The following is a 25,221-nucleotide window of genomic DNA, read 5'->3' as shown; positions in this document are numbered from 1 at the left end:
AAAGAGTTGGACGCGACTGAGCGACTAACACCTTTGGAAGCTGCAGAGATGCTTCAGGGACTGCTTTTGCTCTCCTTCCCAGCAACCCGGTTTTTTCATACTTTATATGAGGGGACTCTACTAAGATTTTGTTTGAGGTCAATGTTCTGCTAACTTATGAAATTTAAAAACCTCTAATTTAGAAGAAAAATAATGATTTCCATTCTAAAATTTAAAATGAATTTAAAACTATTGCAGTACACATTTGAAAGGACAATACAGCATGCAAGAAAATGCAAATCAAAGTACTTTTCAAACTTGAAAAATAGTTTAAATTGCATCAAAACTATACTTCTGTACTTCTAAATTTCCCTTTGGACTAAAATACAAAGTCGGTTTAAACCTGTCATCAGTCTGTAAGTGTATTGTCAGAATATCAGTTCTCGAGTGTACTGGCTCAAGGAGGACATCGCAGGGACCACAGGCTCTCAGAGCTGATGTCTCTCTCAGCCTCTCGTGGCCCCTATGTCCCCTTCATCTGCCTTTAGCTCTGTTGCTTTGTGCTGTAGTAGGGTGAGCACCCCCCCCAACCTATGTTTTGAGCTTCTTTGGTGGTTCAGATGGTAAAGGATCCACTTGCAGTTCATGAGACCTGGGTTCAATCCTTGGGCTGGGAAGATCCCCTGGAGAGGGGAATGGCAGCCCACTCCAATATTCTCGCCTGGGAAATCCCATGGACAGAGGAGCTGGCGGGCTACAGTTCATGGTGTTGCAAAAAAGTTGGACACAACTTAGTGTCTAAACAACAGCAACAAGGGTGAGCAAGCAGAGAAGCTTCAGAGCGATAGTCCCAGGGGGTTTAGGAGGCGAGGACTTGCACTGACCTTGGACTGATATACCTGAAACCCCAAGGGCTTGGATAGTCGTCCACAAGGAAAGCAAGTGGAAATCAGCTCATAAAGTCTGAAAGAAGACTGGACAGAGGAGAGACCAGTTTTTTGGGGGTATACCTGGGGGTTTCGGTGACTTTGAATGGTACAGTTGTGATCTGTAACAGGTGGAGGTCCAGGCACTCTGGAAAAAGATTCCATTCCTAAAAAGTTAATGAGGCGGAGAGAGAGAGAGTTTGTGCTCAGCCAGGGGATAGAAGTGAGGGACCACCTGGAGGAGGAGCAAGGACTCCAGGGCTGCGTTATAGGAGGAATTAGCTCACAAAGATAGCCAGGCAAGGGTCTTTGACTCAGAAGTGTGAGTCACTTGAGGCAAGCCAAGCCCACTGAGAAACACGAAACCTCGTGAGTAAAATGAAACCTTATGTAACTGTGGGCCAGGAGTCCCCTTTTCTATAGCACCATGGTTTGGTGTGTTGATGAACAACTGACTGGGTGATGTGTTGTAATGATTTTTTGAGGGTGTAGGAGATGTGAAACCAGGAAGGTGAGCTTTGAAGGGGAAATTCCCCATGCCTTGGCTAGTGGCAGCAGAAATTACTCAGAGAGGTAGAGCCCCATGTACACAACCCCACAGAGAACTTTTGTTTTGGAGGAGAGTTTGGTTAAACCAGCCAGAACCACTGGCAGAGCCAGCTCCATGGAGCAGCAGGCACAACAGGGCTGAGCCAACCCTTTAACAACCCTCAAGGCATTTTCAAATACTTCAGAAGTTAGTATCCAAAGGGAGTGGCGATCTCACAAGGAGCTGGAGGATTTGCCTTGTCCTAGATTTATTATCCGGAGAAGGCAATGGCACCCCATTCCAGTACTCTTGCCTGGAAAATCCCATGGACGGAGGAGCCTGGTAGGCTACAGTCCATGGGGTCGCTGAGAGTCGGACACGACTGAGCGACTTCACTTTCACTTTTCACTTTCATGCATTGGAGAGGGAAATGGCAACGCACTCCAGTGTTCTTGCCTGGAGAATCCCAGGGACGGGGGAGCCTGGTAGGCTACCGTCTATGGGGTCACACAGAGTTGGACACGACTGAAGTGACTTAGCGTAGTGTAGATTTATTATCAGGCCAATCATTAGCTTCTCTGAGTCTCAGAGAGTCTCCTCTATGTGGGAGATAGTAAGATCAAGATCTCAAAGCCTTGACAGTACTGAAATGCTGAGATTCCACACCACAGAGGAAGGAACCATCATCCTAGCCAGTCCATCACCAGTGGAGATAGGGTGGCTGTGTGTCTCTCAATAGCCATAGTTTCTTTCCTTCCTTTACTATTTGAGAATCATCAGAGAGGAGTATATCACAGTGGTTTAGGTCACAAGTTGACAAACTTTCTTTGCAGAGGCCCAGAGAGTAAATATTTCTGGAGGCTATACAATCTCTGTCACAACTACTTAACCTTGCTGTTGTAGCATGAAAGCAGCCATGGACAATAAGATGGATGAGCATGGCTGTGTTCCAATAAAGCTTTATTTATAAAACAGGCAGAGGGCCAGATTTGGCCCACAGGCTCTAGTTTGTTGACCTCTTATTCAGGCCTGGGCTCTGAAGTCAGGCTGCTTGGGTTCAAATTCAGCCTCTGCCCCTCACTAGCTGTGTGACCCTGTTTGAGTTACTGAATACCTTGGTGACTTACATTTGTTTTCTTATAACAGAGAAACAGTACTTACTTGAGGTTGTTGTGAAGATGCACATTCAGTCTCAGAATAGAATCTGGCGTATGATAAACTCTCAGGTTTAGCTCTTGTTCTTTCTTCAGTTACTTATCTGATTGAATCCTCAGCCATCCAGCAAGAATGACGATTAACCCCATGAGTTGCCCACATTCCCACAAGATAAGAATAGAGCTAGGGTTCTCCATGTTCTTCTGGTTGCTCAGGTCTCTTTCTCCTTATTCTTTGAGATGGAAATTTATGAGATCTATAGGCATGGTCCGGAGAAGGCGATGGCACCCCACTCTAGTACTCTTGCCTGGAAAATCCCATGGATGGAGGAGCCTGGTAGGCTTCAGTCCATGGGGTCGCTAGGAGTCGGACACGACTGAGCGACTTCACTTTCACTTTTCACTTTCATGCATTGGAGAAGGAAATGGCAACCCACTCCAGTGTTCTTGCCTGGAGAATCCCAGGGACAGGGGAGCCTGGTGGGCTGCTGTCTCTGGGGTCGCACAGAGTCAGACACGACTGAAGCGACTTAGCAGCAGCAGCAGCAGCAGCAGCATAGGCATGGTCTACAGGTTTATCTGAAAACCAAGACATTCTTTCATTTATGTTTGACCAGAGACCCTGATGGAAATTTTCTGAGAGAAGAGGACAGCTTCTCATACTTCTTAAACTCTTTTTTTTTCCTATTACAATATCATGATTTATTAAAGCACAGCATTCTGTACAACAAAAGGCCTTAACAGTTGTCTATTCTCAGCCAAACTTCTCTATAAGTTAGTTTCTCTTAATAAAAAAACATGTTATACTTTAAATTAGTAATTTAACACATGAAGAAGTTACCATAATACCTATTTTAACATTGAACAAATCTAACCACCTATTGGACATTAATGTAAAATTCTGACATAGAATTTGATTTAAAACTTCTCAAAATAAATTCATTAAAGCAGGTTCCCTGTGAAAATATGTAAGAATGAAAGCTAGCATAATAGCAGTTGCAGTCTTTACATTTTATTAACCATAGAAGATACTTTTTAAGAGTCTAATAGAGACATTAACTGTGCAAAAGCTGGTAAGATTTACAGTCTTAAATACAAGCACCAACACAGAAAGGATATTGTGTCAGTTCAGTTCAGTCGCTCAGTCATGTCCGACTCTTTGTGACCCCATGAACCGCAGCACGCCAGGCCTCCCTGTCCATCACCAGCTCCCAGAGTTCACCCAAACTCATGTCCATCGACTCGGTGATGCCATCCAGCCATCTCATCCTCTGTCGTCCCCTTCTCCTCCTGCCCCCAATCCCTCCCAGCATCAGAGTCTTTTCCAATGAGTCAACTCTTCGCATGAGGTGGCCAAAGTATTGGAGTTTCAGCTTTAGCATCAGTCCTTCCAATGAACACCCAGGACTGATCTTCTTTAGAATGGACTGGTTGGATCTCCTTGCAGTCCAAGGGACTCTCAAGAGACTTCTCCAATGCCACAGTTCAAAAGCATCAATTCTTTGGCTCTCAGCTTTCTTCACAGTCCAACTCTCACATCCATACATGACCACTGGAAAATCCATAGCCTTGACTAGATGGACCTTTGTTGGCAAAGTAATGTCTCTACTTTTTAATATGCTGTCTAGGTTGCTCATATCTTTCCTTCCAAGGAGTAAGTATCTTTTAATTTCATGGCTGCAATCACCATCTACAGTGATTTTGGAGCCCCCCAGAATAAAGTCTGACACTGTTTCCACTGTTTCCCCATCTATTTCCCATGAAGTGGTGGGACCAGATGCCATGATCTTCATTTTCTGAATGTTGAGCTTTAAGCTAACTTTTTCACTTTGATCAAGAGGCTTTTTAGTTCCTCTTCACTTTCTGCCATCAGGGTGGTATCATCTGCATATCTAAAAGTCCATTAATTCTACACTTAAGAGGATCATTTCTTTATGTAAGGATAATCTCATTTATAAATTACACATGATATGTAGTTTAGGATCCATCTACATTATGCTTGTAACTACATGCTGCTGCTGCTGCTGCTGCTACTAAGTCGCTTTAGTTGTGTCCGACTCTGTGCAACCCCATGGACTGCAGCCTACCAGGCTCCTCCGTCCATGGGATTGTCCATGCAAGAGTACTGGAGTGGGTTGCTATTGCCTTCTCCTCTTCTTAAACTCATTTGAGTGAAATGTATCTGATTTTGTTGCTAAGTCTAAAACCTAGGGATCAAATCAAAGGTCAGCCACTTAGGAGTGGCCGCTGGGAAGAGACTGGTAGGCCTGAGACCTAGGTGGGAACTCAGGAGTGAGAGGAAAAGCAGGAGTGAAGTGAATGGACACAGGAGAAGCAGAGAGCTCGCGTGGGGAGCAAGGTCGGGAAAATGTGAGATGGGAGACAGACAGGCACTTGACCTTCATAAGCCTGGGTGGAGGTGACTGCCGAGTCTCCAGGCAGCCCTCTCTTCCTGCTGATTGCATAAAGCTGTGTGTGCTTTCATTTATCTCAGAGCTGAGCCTGTATTTTTCTTAATCATTAAAAAAAAAAATCTGTTCCAACACCTAGTCCAGGGCCTTGTGTCCAGTATGTACTGAATTGAAAGAATGAGAGGGGGAAGAGAGCTGTGTCCCCAGGCCCTCAGGCCGGATCCCTTTGCTGACGTCACCTGAGCCCTCAGCCTACATTCTCCTCTGGCACAGTGATTGCTCATGTAGGCAGTGTTAAGAATTCAGGAGGTCCAAGTGAAAACCTGCCTCCAGCAGTGCTCCACATTTCTGTTCCTATGTACACCTCATTTTTTTCCTTTAGGATATTTTTTTTTAGGCTCAGTTTTAGTGGTAAAACTGGAAAACCGAGCCTGGCCCTAATCAGAGTGCCCGATTTTAGCCCATACAGGACCCTGTGGTAAAATCTGATGTGACCATGCTTCCTTGTTATTTCAGACATGTAGTTTCTCTCAGTTCGAGTCAAGATTTTGCAGAACTTGTCAGTTCCTTCATATCTGTGTTGCCTTCCTGGTAAGAGTTTTTTGCCTGCCCTGTCAGTGTCTGCTTAGCTCTTGAAGAACCTGTTCTCTCTCTTCCTCCTCCTCTTTCTTCTCTTCCTTCTCCTCCTCTTCCTCCCCTCTGCTCACCTCCTCCTCCTCCTCTTCCTCCCCTCTGCTCACCTCCTCCTCCTCCTTTCTCTCGCTCTCCCCCTCATCCTTCTCTCTCCCTCTCTCTTTTCTGGACCCATTTCCCTCCCATTCTTCAAGGCTTGTTGGTCTCCTCAGAGGAGTTTCTCTGATTCCCATGCAGGTGGTCACACCCCCAACGTATTCTTTGTGTTCCAAGGCCTCGGCTGCCTGGAGGGTAGCCAAGTTCCTGTCCTCTAGTTTGTACCTAAGCTCTTGGCTTCTCCTCTGCCTCTGGCTGCCTTCCCAGCATTCTTTAACACCTTAGTACTTTCGCCGACAGAGAAAGGGAAAAGTAACCTATGATCGATGTCGCTTGTTGGTGGAAGTCAGAAGAGTGCTGAAGCTATCAGCCAACATGGAGTCTTTGGATCAGTCAAGTTAGGAATGTATCTGGGCTTTCCCTGTCTGCCAGTGACATGGCTCATTTTGAGGCTGTTTCTTTTTGGGTAAGCTTTATGTTAGGGGGGTGATTTGGAGTTGGGATTAAGAACCAGGCTGCCTTGGTTTGAACCCCAGCTCCATCCATTCCTATCTCTGTGGCCTAGGGTGAGTTACTTACCCTCTCCTGCTTCAGTTTTCTCAACTTCAAAATAGAGATCATAGCGCCTACATCACAGAGTTGTTTTGAGGACTGAGTTAGTTAATACATGTAAATCTCTTAGAATAGTATACTGTTAGTGCGACCCAGGTTGGCCATTCTTATCATCATCATCATTATCCCTTATCATCCCCCTTATCCTTGTGTCTCATCTCCAAATCCTCCTTGTTAAAGTATGAATTCAACCATTTACTTATATTTGCATTGCTGTGATTTCATCCTACATTTGCATGTTGGTTAGCTTCTATGTGTCACATCTGTGTTAGGTCCTGGTATATATTTATGTGTGTGTGTGACACAACTTCTTACAAAATGTATCTAAAATTACAAATAGTGGTGAGTGGTAATAAGGCAGTGTTTTGAGTCTTAACCTACACAAGAGGATCAGGGAAGGCCGTTTTTACATTGAGCTCTGACGGATGAGAAGGAGACAGCCATGTGAAGATTGGGGAAAGAGCAATCCAAGCAGAAGGAACAGAATGGTCAAAGGCCTGAGGTGGGGAGGAACTTGGGGTACTTGGGAACTGAAGGGGGACCAGCATAGGGGAGAGATCATGCATCCTGATCAGGCCCTTCAGGTGAGGGGCCCTGGGTTGTCCATGATCCCAAGGATGAGTTTGTCTGAGTTTGGGAGAGGACTTATTGACCTCTTATAGGTCCAGCCTCCTTGACCTGTAAGTGCCAGCAGAAGACCTCACCCACCTACAGCCTCTGGGAAGATGACAGCTTTGGCAGTGGTTTCCTGATTTCACACTTGTTTGGTTCCTGGGACAAAGAGAGAGTTCATGAAGATAAGAAATGAAAGGCCACCTTTGTCTATGGGGAATGTGAGTTGACGTAGAGTAAACAGAGATTATGATGACTCTTGAGAAGGCCTGTGTCTAAATATTTACCAGAGCCCTAAGAAATGAAATAGCCTGAATGTAGGAACCCCACCTTCTCTTCTGTCCCCAACCAGGAAATGTCATCCCTAAGAGATGGTGAGGGTCAAAGATTAAACCTTCTCAAACCTCCCCTGTTGAAAGACGCTTTACTAGGGAATCGAGATGTTAATTTAGATTAGACCAGTTCCCCAAAGGATGAGGGAGGAATCGGAAACACAAGTGTGATGCAGATGAACACAAGGTTGGACCCCTCCTTGAGGTCTTGTTTTTACCAACACTAAGCTTACAGGTCACCCTATTGACATCTCAGAGCAGTTCATAGTCTCTAGTGAGCCCCACTGTTTTTATGGGCTCTTTGTGGGCCTGGCAGGACAGGTTTATTGTCTCTTCCTCAGATGAGAGCCATCCTTGGCATGTCCCCATTAAGAATCCTGATGTCATGCAGCCAGTGGGAATCAACGCAACACGGGGGCATTTGGTCACTTGGTTCCTGCTGTTTCCCCAAGAGGAGGCTCCAAGGGTTTGCTGTCACTCACCCACCCACATGCTCACTCAGCAGGCTTTTACAGAGTGCTTGCCATGTGCAAGGAAGGTCCTGTGCTAAGAATGCTCTTCAAGAAATAGAGGATGTTTGGGGAACAGCACTTATACAGAAGCAGTTACCAAAATGGGGCCTGATAGGCATCGGGAAAGTGCAACAGGCAACACGCGGGGCAATGTCAGGGGAGGAAGAGCCTGGCTCTGGATGGTGTCAGCAGAGAGAGAGGACTGGGATTCTCTTTGAACATGGGGGTTGTGTTTTTGCAGGTAAAACTTGATGGAGAGGGAATTCCAAGCAGAAGGAAACGGTGCAAACAGAAGCAGGAGGCAGGAAAGCCTCCCGAGTATGTCTAGGAGGCTGGGTCTGTGTGATTTAACTGGAGTGCAGAGGACTTGGAAGGCGTTAGGGGTGGAGGTGGGCGGGGGGGGGGTGTGGGGGGAGGTACTGGGACTGGAGAAGAAGGACGGGGCTAGTTTACAAAGGCCACTGAGAGCCTGGAAGTCCTCTTCCCAGTTTCATGCCATGGCAGGAAAGAAGAGCCCTCCAGTTGGCACTATTGATCGACTCTGGTGGTTGAGATCACCCTCTGGGAACTCTTATGACTCCATCTCTTGAGGTGACAAAGTGTTTGTGGAAGAATTTCCCAAAGAGCCTTTGAGTGGCTTGTGTAGATTTCCATTGAAATGTCTCAATAACTTTCCCGTGGTGTGAGGGTCCTCTGGAAGTCTTTATTCAACTGAGCCTGCTGGTTCTAGGGTTTCACCAGTGAGATTGGCCAAAGCTTGTTCCAGTTCATGTGCTGTTATCTTGGCCTACGGGGAAGTGACAGTGTCTCCCACTTTGTAGCCTGAGTGCCATGGTAATAGGCCTTTAAAACTCTGAAAGTGTTAAAATAAAAATACTACTAAAAAAACCCCAAAACAACTCTAGAGGTAAGTAGGAGATTCTTTCACCCCCAATTTTTTGTCCTCCGCATCTCAGCATCCCAAGTTTGTAGTTAGTCATTGCACTTCCACTCCCCAAAAAAGAGGTCAAAACAAGTTTAAGAAGGAATAGCGACTTTCAGTACGGTCTAGGGCAGGCTTCTCTAGCTTTACTGTGTATAAGAACCACCCTTACTCCTCTGATTCCCAGTGGGTCTGGGGTGCGGACTGAACTTTTGTAGTTCTCCTGAGCACCTGGGTGAAGCCAATGCTCCAGGCCCACAGGGCACTCTGTGAGTAGCATTGGTTCAGGGAGCCCTAGGGCTGAATACTGAAGGAATGATCGTTAGATGGATTGATGTTTTCCTTTGGTTTGAGAGATAGATGTAGTTCCTGCTAGCTTCCAACTCCTGACATTAAAGCAGTAAGTAAGTGAGCCTAGGTACTCAACTAACACACTCAACTGTATAGTACTGTATTTTAATAGGTTTATAATACTTTTCACAGAAATAATATATACATAAAAAACGAATGCAAAAAATAAAGAAAACACTTCTAATCTTACAGTACAGAACCTTGAAAGGGTTTCCCAGGTGGCTCAGTGGTAAAAAATCTGCATGCCAATGTAGGAGACATGGGTTCAGTTCCTGGGTCAGGAAGATCCCTTGGAGAAGGAAAGGGCAACCCCCTCTGGTATTCTTGCCTGGGAAATCCCTGGACAGAGGAGCCTGGCAGGCTACGGTCCTTGGGGTTGCACAGAGTCAGACATGACTGTGTGACTAAGCACACACACACCTTGAAAAGTACAGTAGTACAACAGCTGGCGTGCAGGGGCTGGTACACACGTTGGCGTCTTTGAAAGTTCCCAACTTGAAGGTTCGTATGTAGGGGACTGACTGTTGCTGGTATGGAGAAATGAATTTGGCCAGATGTTTTCCTTGAGGTTTCGGTAGTTGTCCTTTTAGAGAAGGCTCATGGGAAGACATCAAATTTGTGCCAAATCCTGGAGGGATTGAAGGAACGAATTTTAAGTGATAGAGCCACTGTATTGATAATTGCACATTATCAGGAATCTAAATTGCAATGAGAAGAAATCCTTTTCTGTTAAATGGTCCAGATAATTTAGAGGCAGAGTCTCTGACAGTGATGGGAATCAGAGGCACTGGCTTTGTCCTCAGTGCTGCCAAGAACCCAGTGCTGAGCGGCAGGTTTGAAAGAGTACCTGAGACCACGTGATGTCAAAAACAGATGTGAAGTCACGAAGGGTAGCCTGCTGAGGCTGGCTATTCAGTCCAGTCATGTCTGGACCGGTCTATTCAGGTCTGAAGCCCTTCTGGGGTCACAACTGGGGCTGCGGGCGGCAGAGAGAGCGACAAAGGTGGCTCTTGAGGAGCAGACACATGAGAAGACAAAGCTTAGCCTGGAGAAGATTTGAGGGCAGGCACAACTCCTGTCCCCTGCAAGGAGATCAAGCCAATTAATCCTAAAGGAAACTGACCCTGAATATTCATTGGAAGGACTGATACTGAAGCTGAGGCTCCAATACTTGGCCACCTGATGCAAAGAGCTCATTGGAAAAGACCCTGATGCTGGGAAAGATAGAAGGCAAAAGGAGAAGAGGGTGGCAGAGGATGAGATGATTAGATAGCATCACTGACTCAATGGACATGAGTCTGAGCAAACTCTGGGAGATGGTGAAGGACAAGGAAGCTTGGCATCCTTCAGCCCATGGGATTGCTAAGAGTCAGACATGACTTAGCAACTGAACAACAACAACCCCTGTTCAGGGAACTAGATGCCACAACTAAGAGTTCTCATGCCGAAACTAAAGATTCAGCATGCCACAACGAAGATCGAGGAGCCTGAGTGTTGACACCTGGCACAGCCAATACATTAAAAAAAAAAATTTTTTTTTAAAGAAAAACTGGGAGATAATGACAGCCTGTACAAGGACTATGTGAAAAGTGCTGGGTGCCAGTGCCATTGTGAAGGCAGAGTCAGGTATAAATGATTCAGTGCAGGTCCTGTGGCAATGGGTGGGAGTTCAGATGAGGCCAAGGTGAACAACTGGAGAACAGTGATGACCATGATAGAAATGAACTGAACCTGGACCAACATCCCCAGAGCTCCCCTGGCCGCCACTCCATCAAACGGTGCAGACTGCCCCAGGAAAGCCTGCAACTGCTTAAAGTCTACTGTCTCCTTTTGGGAAGATCTTGGAGAGGACTTCTTAAACTTAAGGTTAATCTAATGCAGTTAATCATTACTGATAATTATGCCCTTAATCATACAACATTAGGCTTAATCATTTATTGAGAAATGATAAATGAAAAAAAAAAAAGATGATGGATCATGACAGACAGGCTACATGCAGAAGGGAATTCTGATTAAAGGTGGACTGTTATTCCCACCAAGCTTTGAGGAGGAGGTGGATGTGCTTAAACAGCCAGCTTTCCTCTCAGTTTCCCCTTCCCCTCCTCCTCTTTCCTTTCCTTTTTCTTTTTAGCCTCACAAAGTATTTTAATGTTTGTTTAATGAGGACAAAATGTAATGTGAAGCAATAGAATTTTCACATCATGAGAATTCAATTTATGATCAGAGGCAATGGTAATTTACTTCTTTTTTTATTAATTACTTAATTTATGATTTTTATTTTTGGCTGTTGGGTCTTCGTTGTGGCATTTGGGATCTTCTCATTGCGTGTGGGCTCAGGAGTAGTGGCATGTGAGGGCTTTAGTTCTCTGGCCAAGGATAGAACCTGTGTCCCCTGCACTGGAAGGCGGATCCTTAACTGCTGGACCACCAGGGAAGTCCCCGGTAATTAACTTCTTTATGCAGAGTTTACTGGGTCATATCTTTTTAACTAAGGCAAGTAAGCATATGTTGTTCAACACACTTTAAAGTATGGGCAACAAAAGATTAAAGTTCTTAAGCTGCAATAATTAAAGTACACAGTTTCCTTTCTCAGTGAATGATACACACCCAGTCACTGAAGTCCTGATTCTAGGCATTATCTTTGATGACCCCTCTCTCCAGTCTCCTACATCTGATCCATCAACAAGGCTCATCAACTTTGTTTCCGAAATGTACTCCAATGTCTATGCTTGTCTTTGTCTCAACTGCCACCAGCGGAGACCTAGCCACTGTCCTTTCTCATCTACAAGCAGCAATTGCCTCTTGCACATTTCTATTTTCTCTTTTGCTCCCAGCACTACACTCTCCACATGCTTGACAGAAAGCCTTGAAAACAGGTTAGATCCTGTCCCTCCCCTGCTTGAAACCCTCCAGTGGCTTCCCATCACAGAGCAAAATCCACACTCCTACTGCGGCCCACTTGGACCTACGTGATGGACCCCTCCCAGCTTTCCAACCTCATCTCACTCCACCCAGCCACTCTGGCCTTCTTTCTGCTTTCCAACCACGATGACCTTCCTACTTGGCCAGAGGGGTGATCTTTGCTGGGATGTTTTCCGTCTGATCTCAGCGTGGTCACTTCTTTTATCATTTTGATCTCAGCTTAGACACCCCACAGAGGATCACTCTATCACACTTTTCTATTCTCTTCACAGCACTGATCTCTCTTTTTCTTTTTTTTTTTTTGTCAGTGCTTTTCATAGAGGAATCCCCAGTGTCTAGAATAGAGCTTGACATACTGAATAGGTGCTAATTAATATTTGTGGAATGAATGAATGAAGCCACTTACACCATCATCTTCTCATCATTCTGGAGACCTCCAGACCCTCTCCTCTGACTTGGCATATGACACTAAGCATATCAGCTATAAATCATATATTGAGGGAGAGTTAGGACAGTTCCTTGGAACAATAATCTGCCTTTTGGGAAATGTGTTTTGTTCCAGACTTAAACCATCTTAGGGATTTTTAGACAAATAGAGCCTCCCTGCATTGCTCAGCAAGATTGGAGATAATTATATTAATACTAGTGTGGTGCTTTTCAAATGTTGCTCTGCCTTCTCCTCCTGGATATAGAAAAACTCTAGAACTTTTTGGAGTTCTCTTGAATCTCAGATGCAGTTGAGTCGATGGTACAGTATCATGATCAGTCAATGCAAAATCCCTCTCTCGTTTCCCCTGATACTTCCTCCTTCATCTCCTAGTCACAGTCCCATTCTCTTTTCCTCTCCCAGGCTTCCACTTTTGGGTATTTAATACACACCCTTCCAATTTGCCTTCTAGCCTGTTATTAGATATATGTATATCTTTGAAAAATGCAGTGTTTTGTACATATATATATGGGGTCTTTGAGATCTTTATAAAAAATAAAAATACTATATTGAAGGAATTCCCTGGCCACCCAGTGGTGACAACTCCATGCTTTCACTGCCGGGGGCTCAGGTTCGATCCCTGGTGGGGGAACTAAGATCCCACAAGCCTTGCAATAAGGCCAAATATATATATATATATATATATATATATATATATATATATATATAAATTTAGAGAGATATTGGGTTTCCCTGGTGACTCAGTGGTAAAGAAATTCGCCTGCAGTGCAGGAGACACAGGACATATGAATTCAATCCCTGGGTTGAGAAGATCCCCTGGAGGAGGAAATGGCAACCCACTCCAGTATTTTTGCCTGGAAAATTTCATGGACAGAGGAGCCTAGTGAGCTACAGTCCATGGGGTCACAAAGAGTCAGACATGACTGAGCAACTGAGCACCTTAGACAGTATTATTACTAGTAGCGTTCCTTATAACTTGGGACTAATGGGATTACAGAATGTAACAGCTAGGAGTCACTTGGAAATTATTGGCCCTACCCCTTGCCTTCTTTGACAAGTAGCTAGTGATCTGAGGTCCAGAGGCTTCCTTTTAAATGATTTCTTTCAACGAAACTGTCCCCATTTCCTGAGAGCCTGAATTGGTCAAGGTCCCCAGTCAGCAGTGCTGGAGACCACTGAGATGAATGGCGGAGGCCCTGCACCTGCATGCCCAGCCTCTGAGGAGACCCAGAGGAGGCCTGACAGGCTGTGGGGCATATCAGACCTCCTTAACTGTTGAGCATTGGGCTCACAAAGGTCTCACAGAGATCTCATCTGGTGATACATCCCACGGCTCCACCAGTCCTCCCCTTTTTATCTTCACCATTACCCAAGTCCCCACATTCACCTTCTGAACCAGTGGTCCCAGCAGACTCTAGCAGTCAGGTTCCTGGCCGGCTTCTGCTCTTTCTTATCCTTCTCTTGGTTGCCATGTCTCTTCTATCTTTGGTCTGGCCTTGAGTGTCCTGGTGAAGCACAGAGTCCTCACCTGAACTTTTTGTGTTTCCAGATTGGAGCCTCTCTGTTTGCCAGTAACATTGGAAGCGGCCACTTTGTGGGACTGGCGGGGACCGGAGCAGCTGCAGGAATTGCCACTGGGGGCTTTGAATGGAATGTGAGTAACTCTAGAGACACTGTGTCCTGGTGCTGGAAGCAGCTTCAGTAGTCGGCCAGCTCAGTTTACACTCAGAGATGCTCTAGATGTTAGAGAACCTCCTGGGGCCACATTGCAGTGCAGTGGAGGAGGGGCTCAGTTTCAGGCCCCCAGAGTCCTGGTCCTCTTCCACCACGAGAGATCACTGACATGATGGCGTTAGTGTTTCTTTCTCCTTTTAAAAGGGTGGGGCAAATTGAGAGCGTAGCACTGACATATATACGTTACCATGTGTAAAATAGATAGCTAGGGGGAAGCTGCTATAAAGCATAGGGAGCTCAGCCTGGTGCTCTGCGATGGCCTTGAGCGATGGGATGTGGTGGGGGCGGTTCAAGAGGGAGAGGATATATGTATACTTATGGCTGATTCACGTTGTTGTACGGCAGAAACCAACATAACATTGTAAAGCGATTATCCTCCAATTAAAACTAAATTAAAAAAAGCCAAGCCCTCTCGTACCCTTTTAACCACATTAGCGGTTTGGAAATACTTACCACCAGGTTCCCAATATTATTATTATTATTTTTAAAAGCTTTGTAAATGGTATCTTACTCCTGTAAACCAGGGAGAAGGCCGAAGGGACTGTGATACCAGTGGGTAGCTGCCTGGGTCCCTGTCCACGGTTGCCCAACTATTGTTCCCATGGGCTCATCAGGCATCACAGGCCTCCGTCAGTCACTGATGTCCCTTGGGAAGATGTCCCTAGAGCTCAAAGAGAAAATGCCAGGTGGTTGTTCTGGAGCAGCCGTAGGCCCTGCAGGCAGCAGCGTTGCTAAGTCTCCTCCTGGTCTGACTCCGCCTCCTTTTCGGTTTTAGGCCCTGATTTTGGTGGTTGTGCTGGGCTGGGTGTTTGTCCCCATTTACATTAAGGCGGGGGTAAGTATCTGCTCTGTGATTCGGTAAGATGTATTTTCCTGCTGGCAAGCATTTGTGTGAACTGGTCCTCCTGGAAAGCAGAGGAGACTTTGGGACAAGAGCCTATGACTTGGCTCTTTGCTGGGCTATAAGGTTCCCAACTGCTCTCAGAGGCATTAAATAGATCCACTTGGCCACGACTTGCCCCTCTAGGAAGCGGTCCTAAGCAGTCTCAGTCTAGTCAGCACCTAACTTGTCACATTCCCTCACACTGGGTGAATGAATACTTGCAAGGTACTGCCGTGCATTGCTCACGATACATAACCGTCTGCCTCTGCCCCTGGAAGGGAAGCAGCACGAGAAAAAGAACCATAGTTTCTCTTCGTTTACAAACATCGGCAGTCCTTGTTTGCTGAGCATGCACCTGGCGCTTATCTACCAAATAGTGTGTTCAGTCTCTTGACTAAACCTCTGGCATTTACATGAGACAGCTTTAGCATCATCCATCCAGTGAGATGTAATGAGCATCTACTACCTGATATCTGTGCCTTGGAAGCTGAAAGCAGTAAAGAGGAAGCACAGGTAGATCATGCGTCTCTCTCCTGGAGGCTCATGGACTGTTGGTGACACACATCTGATTCCAGGAGACGGCAGGCTCAGGGTTGAGGACACGAGACAGAGTGTGGTTGGAATTTGCAGACAGGAGCTGGGAGAGCAGCTGAGCTGGTCTGCAGCCACGGCCCTTGGCAAGGCTTCTGCGCAGAGCAGGGCGAAGCGTGCACCCGGCCTGGCCACCTCGTTTCAGTGCGCTGAAAAGGTCCCGCCGTGGTTATGGCGTCTTGTTTACAGTAGGTGCTCTGTATAAGACTATCTATTTAGGGGCTTCCCAGTGGCACTGTGGTAAAGAACCCACCTGCGATGCAGGACATGCGGGTTTAATTCCTGGGTCAGGAAGAGCCCTTGGAGGAGGAAATGGCAACCTGCTCCAGTATTCTTGCCTGGAAAATCCCACGGACGGAGGAGCCTTAGGGGGCTATAGTCCATGGGGTCCAAAAATAGTTGGACATGACCGAGCACAGGTGCACACCTATCTATTTATCTATCCCTCCCTCCTTCAAGGCAAGGATCTGTCTTCTTGGTTATATGCAGTCATGCGTTCATTAAAATATTGTTTATTGGGCACCTACTATGTCCTGGGATGATACCAAGTTGCCTCTGCAGTGGTCGGGCGTGTGGAATTGAGATGAGCAAATGGCTGGAGGACAGGGACACCTGGACACCTCTCAGACTTCTCTGACCAGCAGGGTCACACCTCTGATGCCAGAGTGGATGCCCTGCTCTGCTTGCTCTGGGCCTTCTGATCACCTAGGCTGGCAGTGACCGCCCTTCTGTCCGTACAGGTGGTGACGATGCCAGAGTACCTGCGGAAGCGATTTGGAGGCCAGCGGATCCAGGTCTACCTGTCTGTCCTGTCCCTGGTGCTGTACATTTTCACCAAGATCTCGGTGAGTCCCCCGCCCCGGGTGCTGGGCGCTGGCTGGCTCAGAACCTGCCCACTCTTGCTCCTCAGCAGATGCTGGCGCACAAAGGGTAGTGCTCTGTTGCTATTAACTCGGTCCCTTAGGCCTTCTTGCTTCTGAGGGTAAAGTCCTATTTCACACATCAAGGAGTGAACACACAGACCTCCTTACTGTGGGGAAGGTTGAAGACATAAGTGGTTGGAGAAGGTTCAGTGAAAGCTGTTCTTAGTAGAAGATTAAAAGGAAGTAATGGATACCTGAGGGCTGGCCCTGACATAAAGCTGTAAGCCTCTATACCCTGTCAGGGTCAGAATCTGGACCTAGTCTTGTCACTTGGCTTTCACAGTGAACAGCATTTTGCCATTCTTGGTTCATCTCTTCCTTTCCACCTTTTTTTCTCCAGTAGAATTTTAAGTCAAATGCCAGACATCACGTCATTTCACTGTAGATTCTTTGGAATGCACCTTTAACTTTTGAAAACACGTAACCATTATGCTGTTATCATGCTTAACAAAATTTATAGTAATTTCTTATTTTAGGTAGTTTAACACCTGGTCCATATTCAGATTTTCCTGATTATCTGAAAAATGTCTTGTTTCAGTTAATTTGCTTGAATTAGGGTTCACATGAAATTTACACTTGGCATTTGACTGTTTTCTTTCTCTAGAGGAAATACATATATATATATTTTTTTTTTCAGACTACCACAATAGTTTTTCTGTTTTATATTATTACCTCTCACATTCTTATACTTTCTTTTGATTGGGTTGTCTTATTGTTGTTGCATTGAAATTGTTCTTTATGTATTCTGAATAACTTACCCTTATCTGATATATGATTTGCAAATATTTTCTCCCATTCTGTGGGTTGTCTTTTCACTTTAGTGTCCTCTGATGCACAAAAGTCTTAAATCTTGATGAAGTCCAGTTTATGTTCTTTCTTTTTTCGCTCATGCTTTTGGTGTCATTTCTAAGAATCCACCGCCAAATCCAAGATCATGAAGGTTGAATGCTATGTTTGTTCCTAAGAGTTTTATAGTCTTAGCTCTTACATTGAGGTATTTGATCCACAGCATTTGATCCATGATGTGAAGTAGAGTCCAAGTTCATTCTTTTGCATTCTTTGGACATCGGTTCTCCCAGAACCATTGAAGCAAATGTCCTGACTGAAATGGTCTCAGTGGGAACATGGGCTCAGGAATTGGGCCCATAGGGCTTTGATTGGAGTTGGGACTGACACCCAGCCTCACTGTTCTCTCCCTCCCCAGCTTCCTGACGTCAGGGGCTGCTACCCTTGACTGGTGCCTGTGTGATGATTCCACTCCTTCACTTTTTCCTCCCTTCCTTCAGGGTAGTTTTTAGTTACAAGATGGAAACCCCGGGCATTTCAGTCTCATTTCCTTAGAGACTGGTGTGTATAGACTGGACTGGGAGTTGCTGGGAGGGGTGGAGAAATCAGGCTTCCTGAGGGAGGGGAGGGCAGGGCGAGAGGAGGAAAGGAATGTAAGCAGAAGGCTGCAGAGGTGACCCTGGCACCTGTAGAAGCTGATGGGGACCGCTCCTTGCTCCCTGATTCAGCTTGTGAGGTGGCACCTGTCTAGTGAGCATGTAGAGGGGGGCACCGGCATTCCCTTTCTTGGAAGCCAACCTTCTCCAAGTCCACAGTTCAGGTGGGGGAAAGTCTGCTGGCTGAGCTTCGCCCTTGGAGCAATGTAGCAGCGGTCATATAAATAAGCTCAGGGCTCAGCCTCTCTGTCTGCCTTCCCAGTCGCCTCACCTATAGTTCAGGTTACTGATTAAACCCTCTGGATGTGGGAGCCCACAGGTGCCTGAGGGGCAGCCTCCCTCAGCTCAGATCCTGATGGAGTCCATCCTCTCCTCAGCACTTGGCTTCTTCTGAATTTTACTTTTGAATAGTACTTAGTATGGACTGTGGGCTTCCTAGGTGGTACTAGTGGTAAAGAGCCTGCCTGCCAATGCAGGAGACGTAAGAGATATGGATTGGGAAGATTCCCTGGAGGAGAATATGGCAACCCACTCCAGTACTCTTTCCTAGAGAATCCCATGGACAGAGGAGCTGAGTGAGCTACAGTCCAGAAGGTCACAAAGAGTCAGACGTGACTGAAGAAACTTGCACCCTTTCTGCGTGATTTCTGGGGCTGCTTACTGGAGGCCTTGTCCAATGTCCACCCAATGCCCAGAGCCAGTGATCCCTTGAAAAATGCATATGAAGGATGACCTCGGCCTTTTGTTTTGTGCCAGTCTTTTTATTTAGTCTCCAATAGGGCCTTGACTTCTTCCATCTCCAGTCCTCATAAGAGTATGGCATGGGTGGGGATTTTTACTTATTTTCCACTTCATGGAAGAGGAAACTGAGTCTCAGAGAATAGTCATGTGGCTAGTGTAGGCAAAGACAAGACTGGAGTCTGGGTTTCTCTAGTCCCATTGTCTGTATTCTCACAATTCTGCACTGTGCTTGGATGGGATGAAGACATAGGATAACAGAGTGGGATGGATTATCTAGTTCTATGATTGACGCTCCCATTTTTTCAGTGGGGAAACTGAGGACCAGAGAAGAGAAGGGGCTTTGTGGGGTTAAACAATAGCAGAGCTAGGTTGAGAAGCAGAGTCTCTGATACTTTTGACAATATGTCCCCTGGGTCTTCTAAGTCCAGTATGAACGGATCAAAATTCAAGACCTTGGGGAAAAGTAAAATAGCCAGTTAAGTGACCTTCCAATATAGCCATGTCTCTGAGAGTGGGATTTGAGAGGACTGTGAAGGGAGAAGTCAGGTCACACTGGGTGCATGAAGGATCTGAAGGTGGGCCATTTAGGCAGTGGGGAGGGACAGGGAGGGCCAGACAGGCTAGGCTTTGTCTGACTTCAGATTCACCATGGGTCACAGAGCATGAAATCCTTAAAAGAATTACATCGATAGTGACTGTACTCACTGGGAACTCACACTAAGGTGCACATGAGTTCAGGGCTTGTGGACAAAAGGAATCGTTAATTAAAATAAGGTAGTCATTGCACACAAACAGAGATTAATCACTACTGTTGTGTGTGTGGAGGCATGGGTAGCTTATGATGGATAAGAAAAGAAGAGTGGCCTTTTGAGATCCACGTCCAGACAGGGAACAACCAGGGACCTGACAGGAAGGCTTTGGGAGGATGTTGGGGTCCAGTAGGCGTGTAATTGATAGGAGAGAAAAAGTGAAATGCATTTCAGGTGCAGTGTCCCAGACGTGGCCCAGGCCACTGACCACAGGTGGCGTGGAGCCTTGACTCTGGCTGCCATCTTGTGGCCCTGTCCTTTTGGACTCTGAGTTTCTGAGACCCAGACTTGATTATTCCTCCATGCGCTCCTCTGATGGCACAGTGGTAAAGAATCTGCCTGCCAATATAGGAGACTTGGGTTCAATCCCTGGAGAAGGAAATGGCAACCCATTCCAGTATTCTTGCCCGGAAAATCCCACGCACAGAGGAGCCTGGTGGACTATAGTCCATGGGGTCACAAAGAGTTGGACATGACTGAGTGACTCAGTACAAGCAGGTATTCCTCAGAATTTTATAGGCTCCTTCCCATCCACCCACTCCACCCTAGCACCCTGCCTTATCAAGTTCAGAGAAGCATTCTGTGCTGTAAAATTTCCTGGCATCATGTCTCTTATTCAAATGTGTAGGATCACTTGAGATAAAGCCTCAGATTTTTTGAATTACTTGTGATGACCAAACATCCCTGTGTATGTTTCCTGGGACTCTTATCACAAATCACAACTGTAATAAACTTCTATAGCAACTTTACTATCTATTCTGTATCTTTGGTTGAAAATAAGAGCTTTGGCTTTTGCTTAAGTTTTGAATGCTTATTACCTTGTGCATTCACTCACAAATAGAGAAATTTGAATAACTGGGTTCTCTATCTCAAACCTCATTGCCAGGCAAAATTTACTGGATACTCTGATACAACTCAGACTAGAATGGGCAGCAAATGCATACATGTAAAACCACAGAATTTCAAAGCATCAAAACTAAGACTAAATAACCTGCCCAAGGCTAATGAGATTAGTTACTCTAAGAGGGTTTCCAACTGGATTTGTATTTTATTGTTCCTTTTGAGTTCCATAGAGCTTGTTCAGTCAAGCTTTCAAAGGCTAAATCCATCTTCCTGTTTTTGTAAATAAAGTTTTATTGGAACACAGTCATGCCCGTTAATTGATGTATCATCTTTGGCTGTTTTCATGCTTCAACAGTAGATGGCTTTGCTCAGGTTGGATAGAAACTGTATGTCCTGCAAAGCTTAAAACATGTATGATGTGAGCCTTTACAGAAGAAGTTTGCTGGCCCCTGGTCTAGAGGACCATAAATGTCTAGCTCACTTGAAGTTGGTATTGCTTAGCAGCACTGGGAAAAATTTCTGTGTCCCCCACCCCCTCATTTCCTTCCTTCTTTCTTTAGTAAGGGCTAAGAGGGGTTTAGAGAAGGAGCAATTTGGGATGAGCTATGAGATAATTGATCTCACAGGATTAGAGGCAAGTTCTTTTATATCAAAGCTGGTGGTATATTCCACATCCAGTCCTCAAATTTTATGAATCAAAAAGTAGTGAAATGCTTTGAACATACAGTAAAGTACAAAAATAATATAGCTAGTACTACCACCAAGATTCTATAGATCTAAATAGCTTATCATTAAAAAAAAAAAGAAATAAAATATAATAGATAAAGCTCATCTATAACCTTTGGACCCCATTTCCTTCTTCTTAAAAGGTAAACATTATCTTGAACTTGGTATGTGTTCTTCTAGTCTATTTTAAGAATATTTTTACTATAAAATGTGTATTATTCATATATCCATAGGGAATATATTGTGTTGTTAAATTTCTGTTTCCTCACCTTTGGAACTGTAAGAAAAATATAATGATGGCATTTAAGAAAATCTGGAGGGGAAAAGCACCCATAACCCTATAATTATGGCACAGACATTTTCACATTTGACTTGGCCTATAGTGGGTTTTCCTTTAGAGAGCTGCATTCAGAATACACAAGCCATTTTGTGGTCATTCTCCCCCTTCTTAGTATCAAACTGTAAACATTTCCCCATATTTCCATCTTCACAATTATTTTTTAGGGGCCATGGAGCATAACAGTTGATACACAGATTTCAGCCAGCCACCTAAAAATCCTCTGGTGGATGAAAGGCTCTCAACAGTGGTCATCTTTGGGTTTAGTGATAGAAGCAAGACTGTATTAACTTTCAGTGTATAACTTTCTGTGCTATTGTTTTGAAATCATACAACATAATTATTTTATTTTAAAAAGAAGTAAACACATTTTTTTTTCGATTAAAAAAAGACCTTGCTCTCTGCAGAAAATATTCCAGAAAGGAAGACATTTACCTTTGAATGTTGTGGGAGGTCATTGGATTTGGAGATGGAAAACCTGGATTTTAGCCCTTGAGCAAGTCATTGAGTTTTTCTCTCTCATTTATAAAGTAGAGTCAGTTTACTTGTCCGGTTACCTTGTTTTGAGAATCAGAACAATGTATGTATCTAAAAGTCCTTGGTCAACTGTAAAATCCCCTAGATATAGAGGAAAAACTGTTCTTATGAAGTGGAGAAATGTGTGGGCACCTAAGAGACCCCATGACATGTCAGAGTGCCTGGGGTTAAGAATAAGCTTAGCTATCATGTCTTTGGTCACACCTGATGACTTTCAGGGTTCCAAGGGCAGAGAGAATTCATTCTTAAAGTTAAGAATGACTCATAGGAGGAAGAACTTTCCAAGGAAGAGTTTTTCCAATTCATGAGGGAGTTTTTCTTGAAATTCTTTATCTTTCCTGTTAACTGGAAACAGTGCATATTATAAGAGCAAGATTTCGATTAGCCCAACAGTTCCCATAAACAAAGTCTCTATAGACTTTGTTTTATAGTGTTATTTTAGGAATTGCGTTACTTATTTGTGACTAATGATGGCAAGGCAAATATTAATGAGGGTATCATAGTCTGCTATGGCTTGTTGTCATAAAGCATTACAAATTAACTTCTCTGGAAAATAAAACAAGGGCATTTTAAAGGCAGGAGAAACAGCCTTGTAATCTTTTTATAGCTCACTTATGCTTATTAGCTAATTCACTGAATCTACAGTGTGCACATTTAACAGCATTCCAATGAATGGAACTCCTCAAACTGAAATAACTTTAGTGATAGTAGAGAGGCCTTAGAGGGGAGAGACTGACTTTGTGAACACTCATCACAGTTCCACGTGGCTCAGAGTGCAGAGTCTAGCAGGAGTGGCCATTTCACTCCCAGCGAGGCTTTTTGCAGCAGGGGCTCTTTCTTCCTCTTCAGCCTTAGCTGCTCCAGAAGACAGGGTAGAAGAGGTCTCAGACCTGGGAGGGGAATGCTTTCCTCAGCTGCAGATCTTCTCCAGGTCCAGCCACTGAGAATCACAAGCCCCGGGAGTCAGAACTTCCCACTTTAAAGAGAAGAACACTGAGACAGGGAGAGGTGAAATGTCTTATCCAGGGTCACTCAGACCTATCCTAGCAGCACTGGGGATAAAACCCAGGTCCTCTCGCCACCAACCATAAGGACCGGGGTCTCTTTCTAAATCACCATCTCTCTCCCATGTCCTGGATCAGCCTCTCTTCCTCTTCCAGGGAAGACAGGGACAGTAGGTCCCTTGGGACCAGAGAATCTGCCGGGAGCTAAGGCACTAGGTCCTTAGGAGGCCTGACTTGGGGGAGGAGGCCAGGAATTAGCCTGGAAGCTCGGAGCTGGTGTGAGATGAGCTCTCTGCCAACCAAGAGGCAGGGAATAGGAGATTTGGTCGGTGGGACCTGAGCCACTGGAGGCCCCGAAGAGCTGTGAGGAGGAGTAGAAGTGACGATAAGAATCAAGAGAAGATGCAAGGACCCCCTTCCCCAGGGCCTGACTGGGTGGCCCCTTATATGCTCTGAAATGTGTTCAGTTTTATTCAATAAAACAGTCCTTGCACTGCATCTAGGGAAAGCCTAGTTTTTTTTGCATCTAGAGATTTGAAAACAAAAGGTTCACCACCATCATCCCTTAATACTGTCCTTCTGGAAGTATTTTGGAGAACACACGAACATTCATTTTGGGTGACTCCAGGGCTCTCTGTTGGTTTAACTGCACCAACCAGCCGGGTAGAAAGTTCTTTATGGGGCTAAAGGAGGCAGGGGGAAAAATAACTGCATCAGGCACTAGTGAATTCAGGAGTGAAGAGGGAGTGATTCCCCCTAAACTTACGTGAGATAATCTACATCCACAGTCTCCAGCCTTTTTGGCACCAGGGACTGGTTTTACGGAAGACAATTTTTCCATGGACTGGGGGACAGGGGATGGTCTCAAGTTGATTCAAGTGCATTACATTTATTGTGCACTTTATTTCTAATCCAATGCCATCATCGATCTGACCGGAGGTACTGGCCCAGAGGTTGGGCACCTCCAATCTAGATAAAGCCATCTATCACCAAGCCTGTCACACAGGAGCTTCTTGGTGATGCTCTGGCTGTGTTTGAATCCAGATGGATCCCATCTAGACAGAGTAGATAAAATTATGGTGGTGTTTACATCTCTCTCCATTCCAGGGTGAGGGTATTTTTCTCTCTCACAGACTCCAGCACTCACACTTGTATTTGGGAGTAGATCTAATAAACCTTTTACATTGAGGTGTAAATGAAGGGTAACAGTTCACAGCAGCAGCCCACAAAGTGGGTTGTGAGGCACCTCAAGGTGTTAATAGTTGTTCCTTGGCACACAGAGTTCTACAGTTGAGTGAGTTTGTTAAGGGTCATTTACTACATTTCTCTCCTGGGGATTCACAGTGTACTGAAGGCTCAGAGAAGTTGTGTGGTAAAGAAACGGCCTTAACTTTCTTTAATTCAGCATTTCACAGGCCTCTTTTACAGAATTCTTTTTTTTTTAAATCATGGAATATTTATTATCATCTTGAGTGAAGCTTTTTGGGAAATTCAGGAATAGAGCAGGACTGTCTTTCAGGTGTTCATATCCTTTTGTTCTTTCATACATATTCTTATTTTTCTATTATTTCTGTTAGTTTTGTTTATTTTTAATTAATTAATTGTTATTTTTTGGTTGTGCTGGGTGTTCGTTGCTGCGTTTGGGCTTTCCCTAGTTGCAGTGAGCGGGGGCCACTCCTTGCTGCAGCTCGCAGGCTTCTCATTGCGGCGGCTTCTCTCATTGCAGAGCACAGATTCTAGGCACGTGGGCCTCAGTAGCTGCAGCACACAGGCTCAGTAGTCGCTCTGTGGCTTGTGGGGTCCTCTCAGACAGGGATTGAACCAGTGTCCCCTGCATTGGCAGGTGGGGTCTTATCCACCGTACCACCAGGGAAGTCCTCCTTTCGTTTTTCGTTTTTACTTTTATTGTGGTCAGAACACTTAGCTTGCCATCCAACCTCTTGACAGATTCTGAGTGTACAACACACATTGTTGACCCGGTGCAAATTGGGGCAGATCTTTAGAGCTTATTCCGCTTACTTAACTGAGAGATTATGCCTGTGTTGATTAATAACTCCACCTTCCCCCAGCCCCTAGTAACAGCCATTCCAGCCCCAGATTTTATGAGTTTGACTATTTTAGAAACCTCATATACATGGAATTGTGTGCTGTTTGTCTTTCATATTCTCAACTGGGGATAAGGATACGAACCACTAATTGTGAAATTTCAGCC

General features: G+C 45.1%; 1 protein-coding gene across 1 annotated transcript in view; it reads left to right on the top strand.

Annotated features, from left to right (window-relative positions):
- The window catches only part of SLC5A1 (solute carrier family 5 member 1), a 50,093-nt gene that overhangs the window by 7,632 nt on the left and 17,240 nt on the right, over positions 1 to 25,221 (top strand). Inside the window, exons 3-5 of the mRNA XM_027566220.1 lie at positions 13,989 to 14,093; positions 14,949 to 15,008; positions 16,388 to 16,492. Coding sequence (XP_027422021.1) covers positions 13,989 to 14,093; positions 14,949 to 15,008; positions 16,388 to 16,492 — 270 coding nt within the window. The remainder of the gene's footprint in view (positions 1 to 13,988; positions 14,094 to 14,948; positions 15,009 to 16,387; positions 16,493 to 25,221) is intronic.

Source organism: Bos indicus x Bos taurus, chromosome 17, assembly GCF_003369695.1.
Source record: "Bos indicus x Bos taurus breed Angus x Brahman F1 hybrid chromosome 17, Bos_hybrid_MaternalHap_v2.0, whole genome shotgun sequence".
Classification (NCBI taxonomy): Eukaryota; Metazoa; Chordata; class Mammalia; order Artiodactyla; family Bovidae; genus Bos; species Bos indicus x Bos taurus.
The sequence above is the reverse complement of the archived record's forward strand: the minus strand, read 5'-3'. Positions and strand labels throughout refer to the sequence as shown.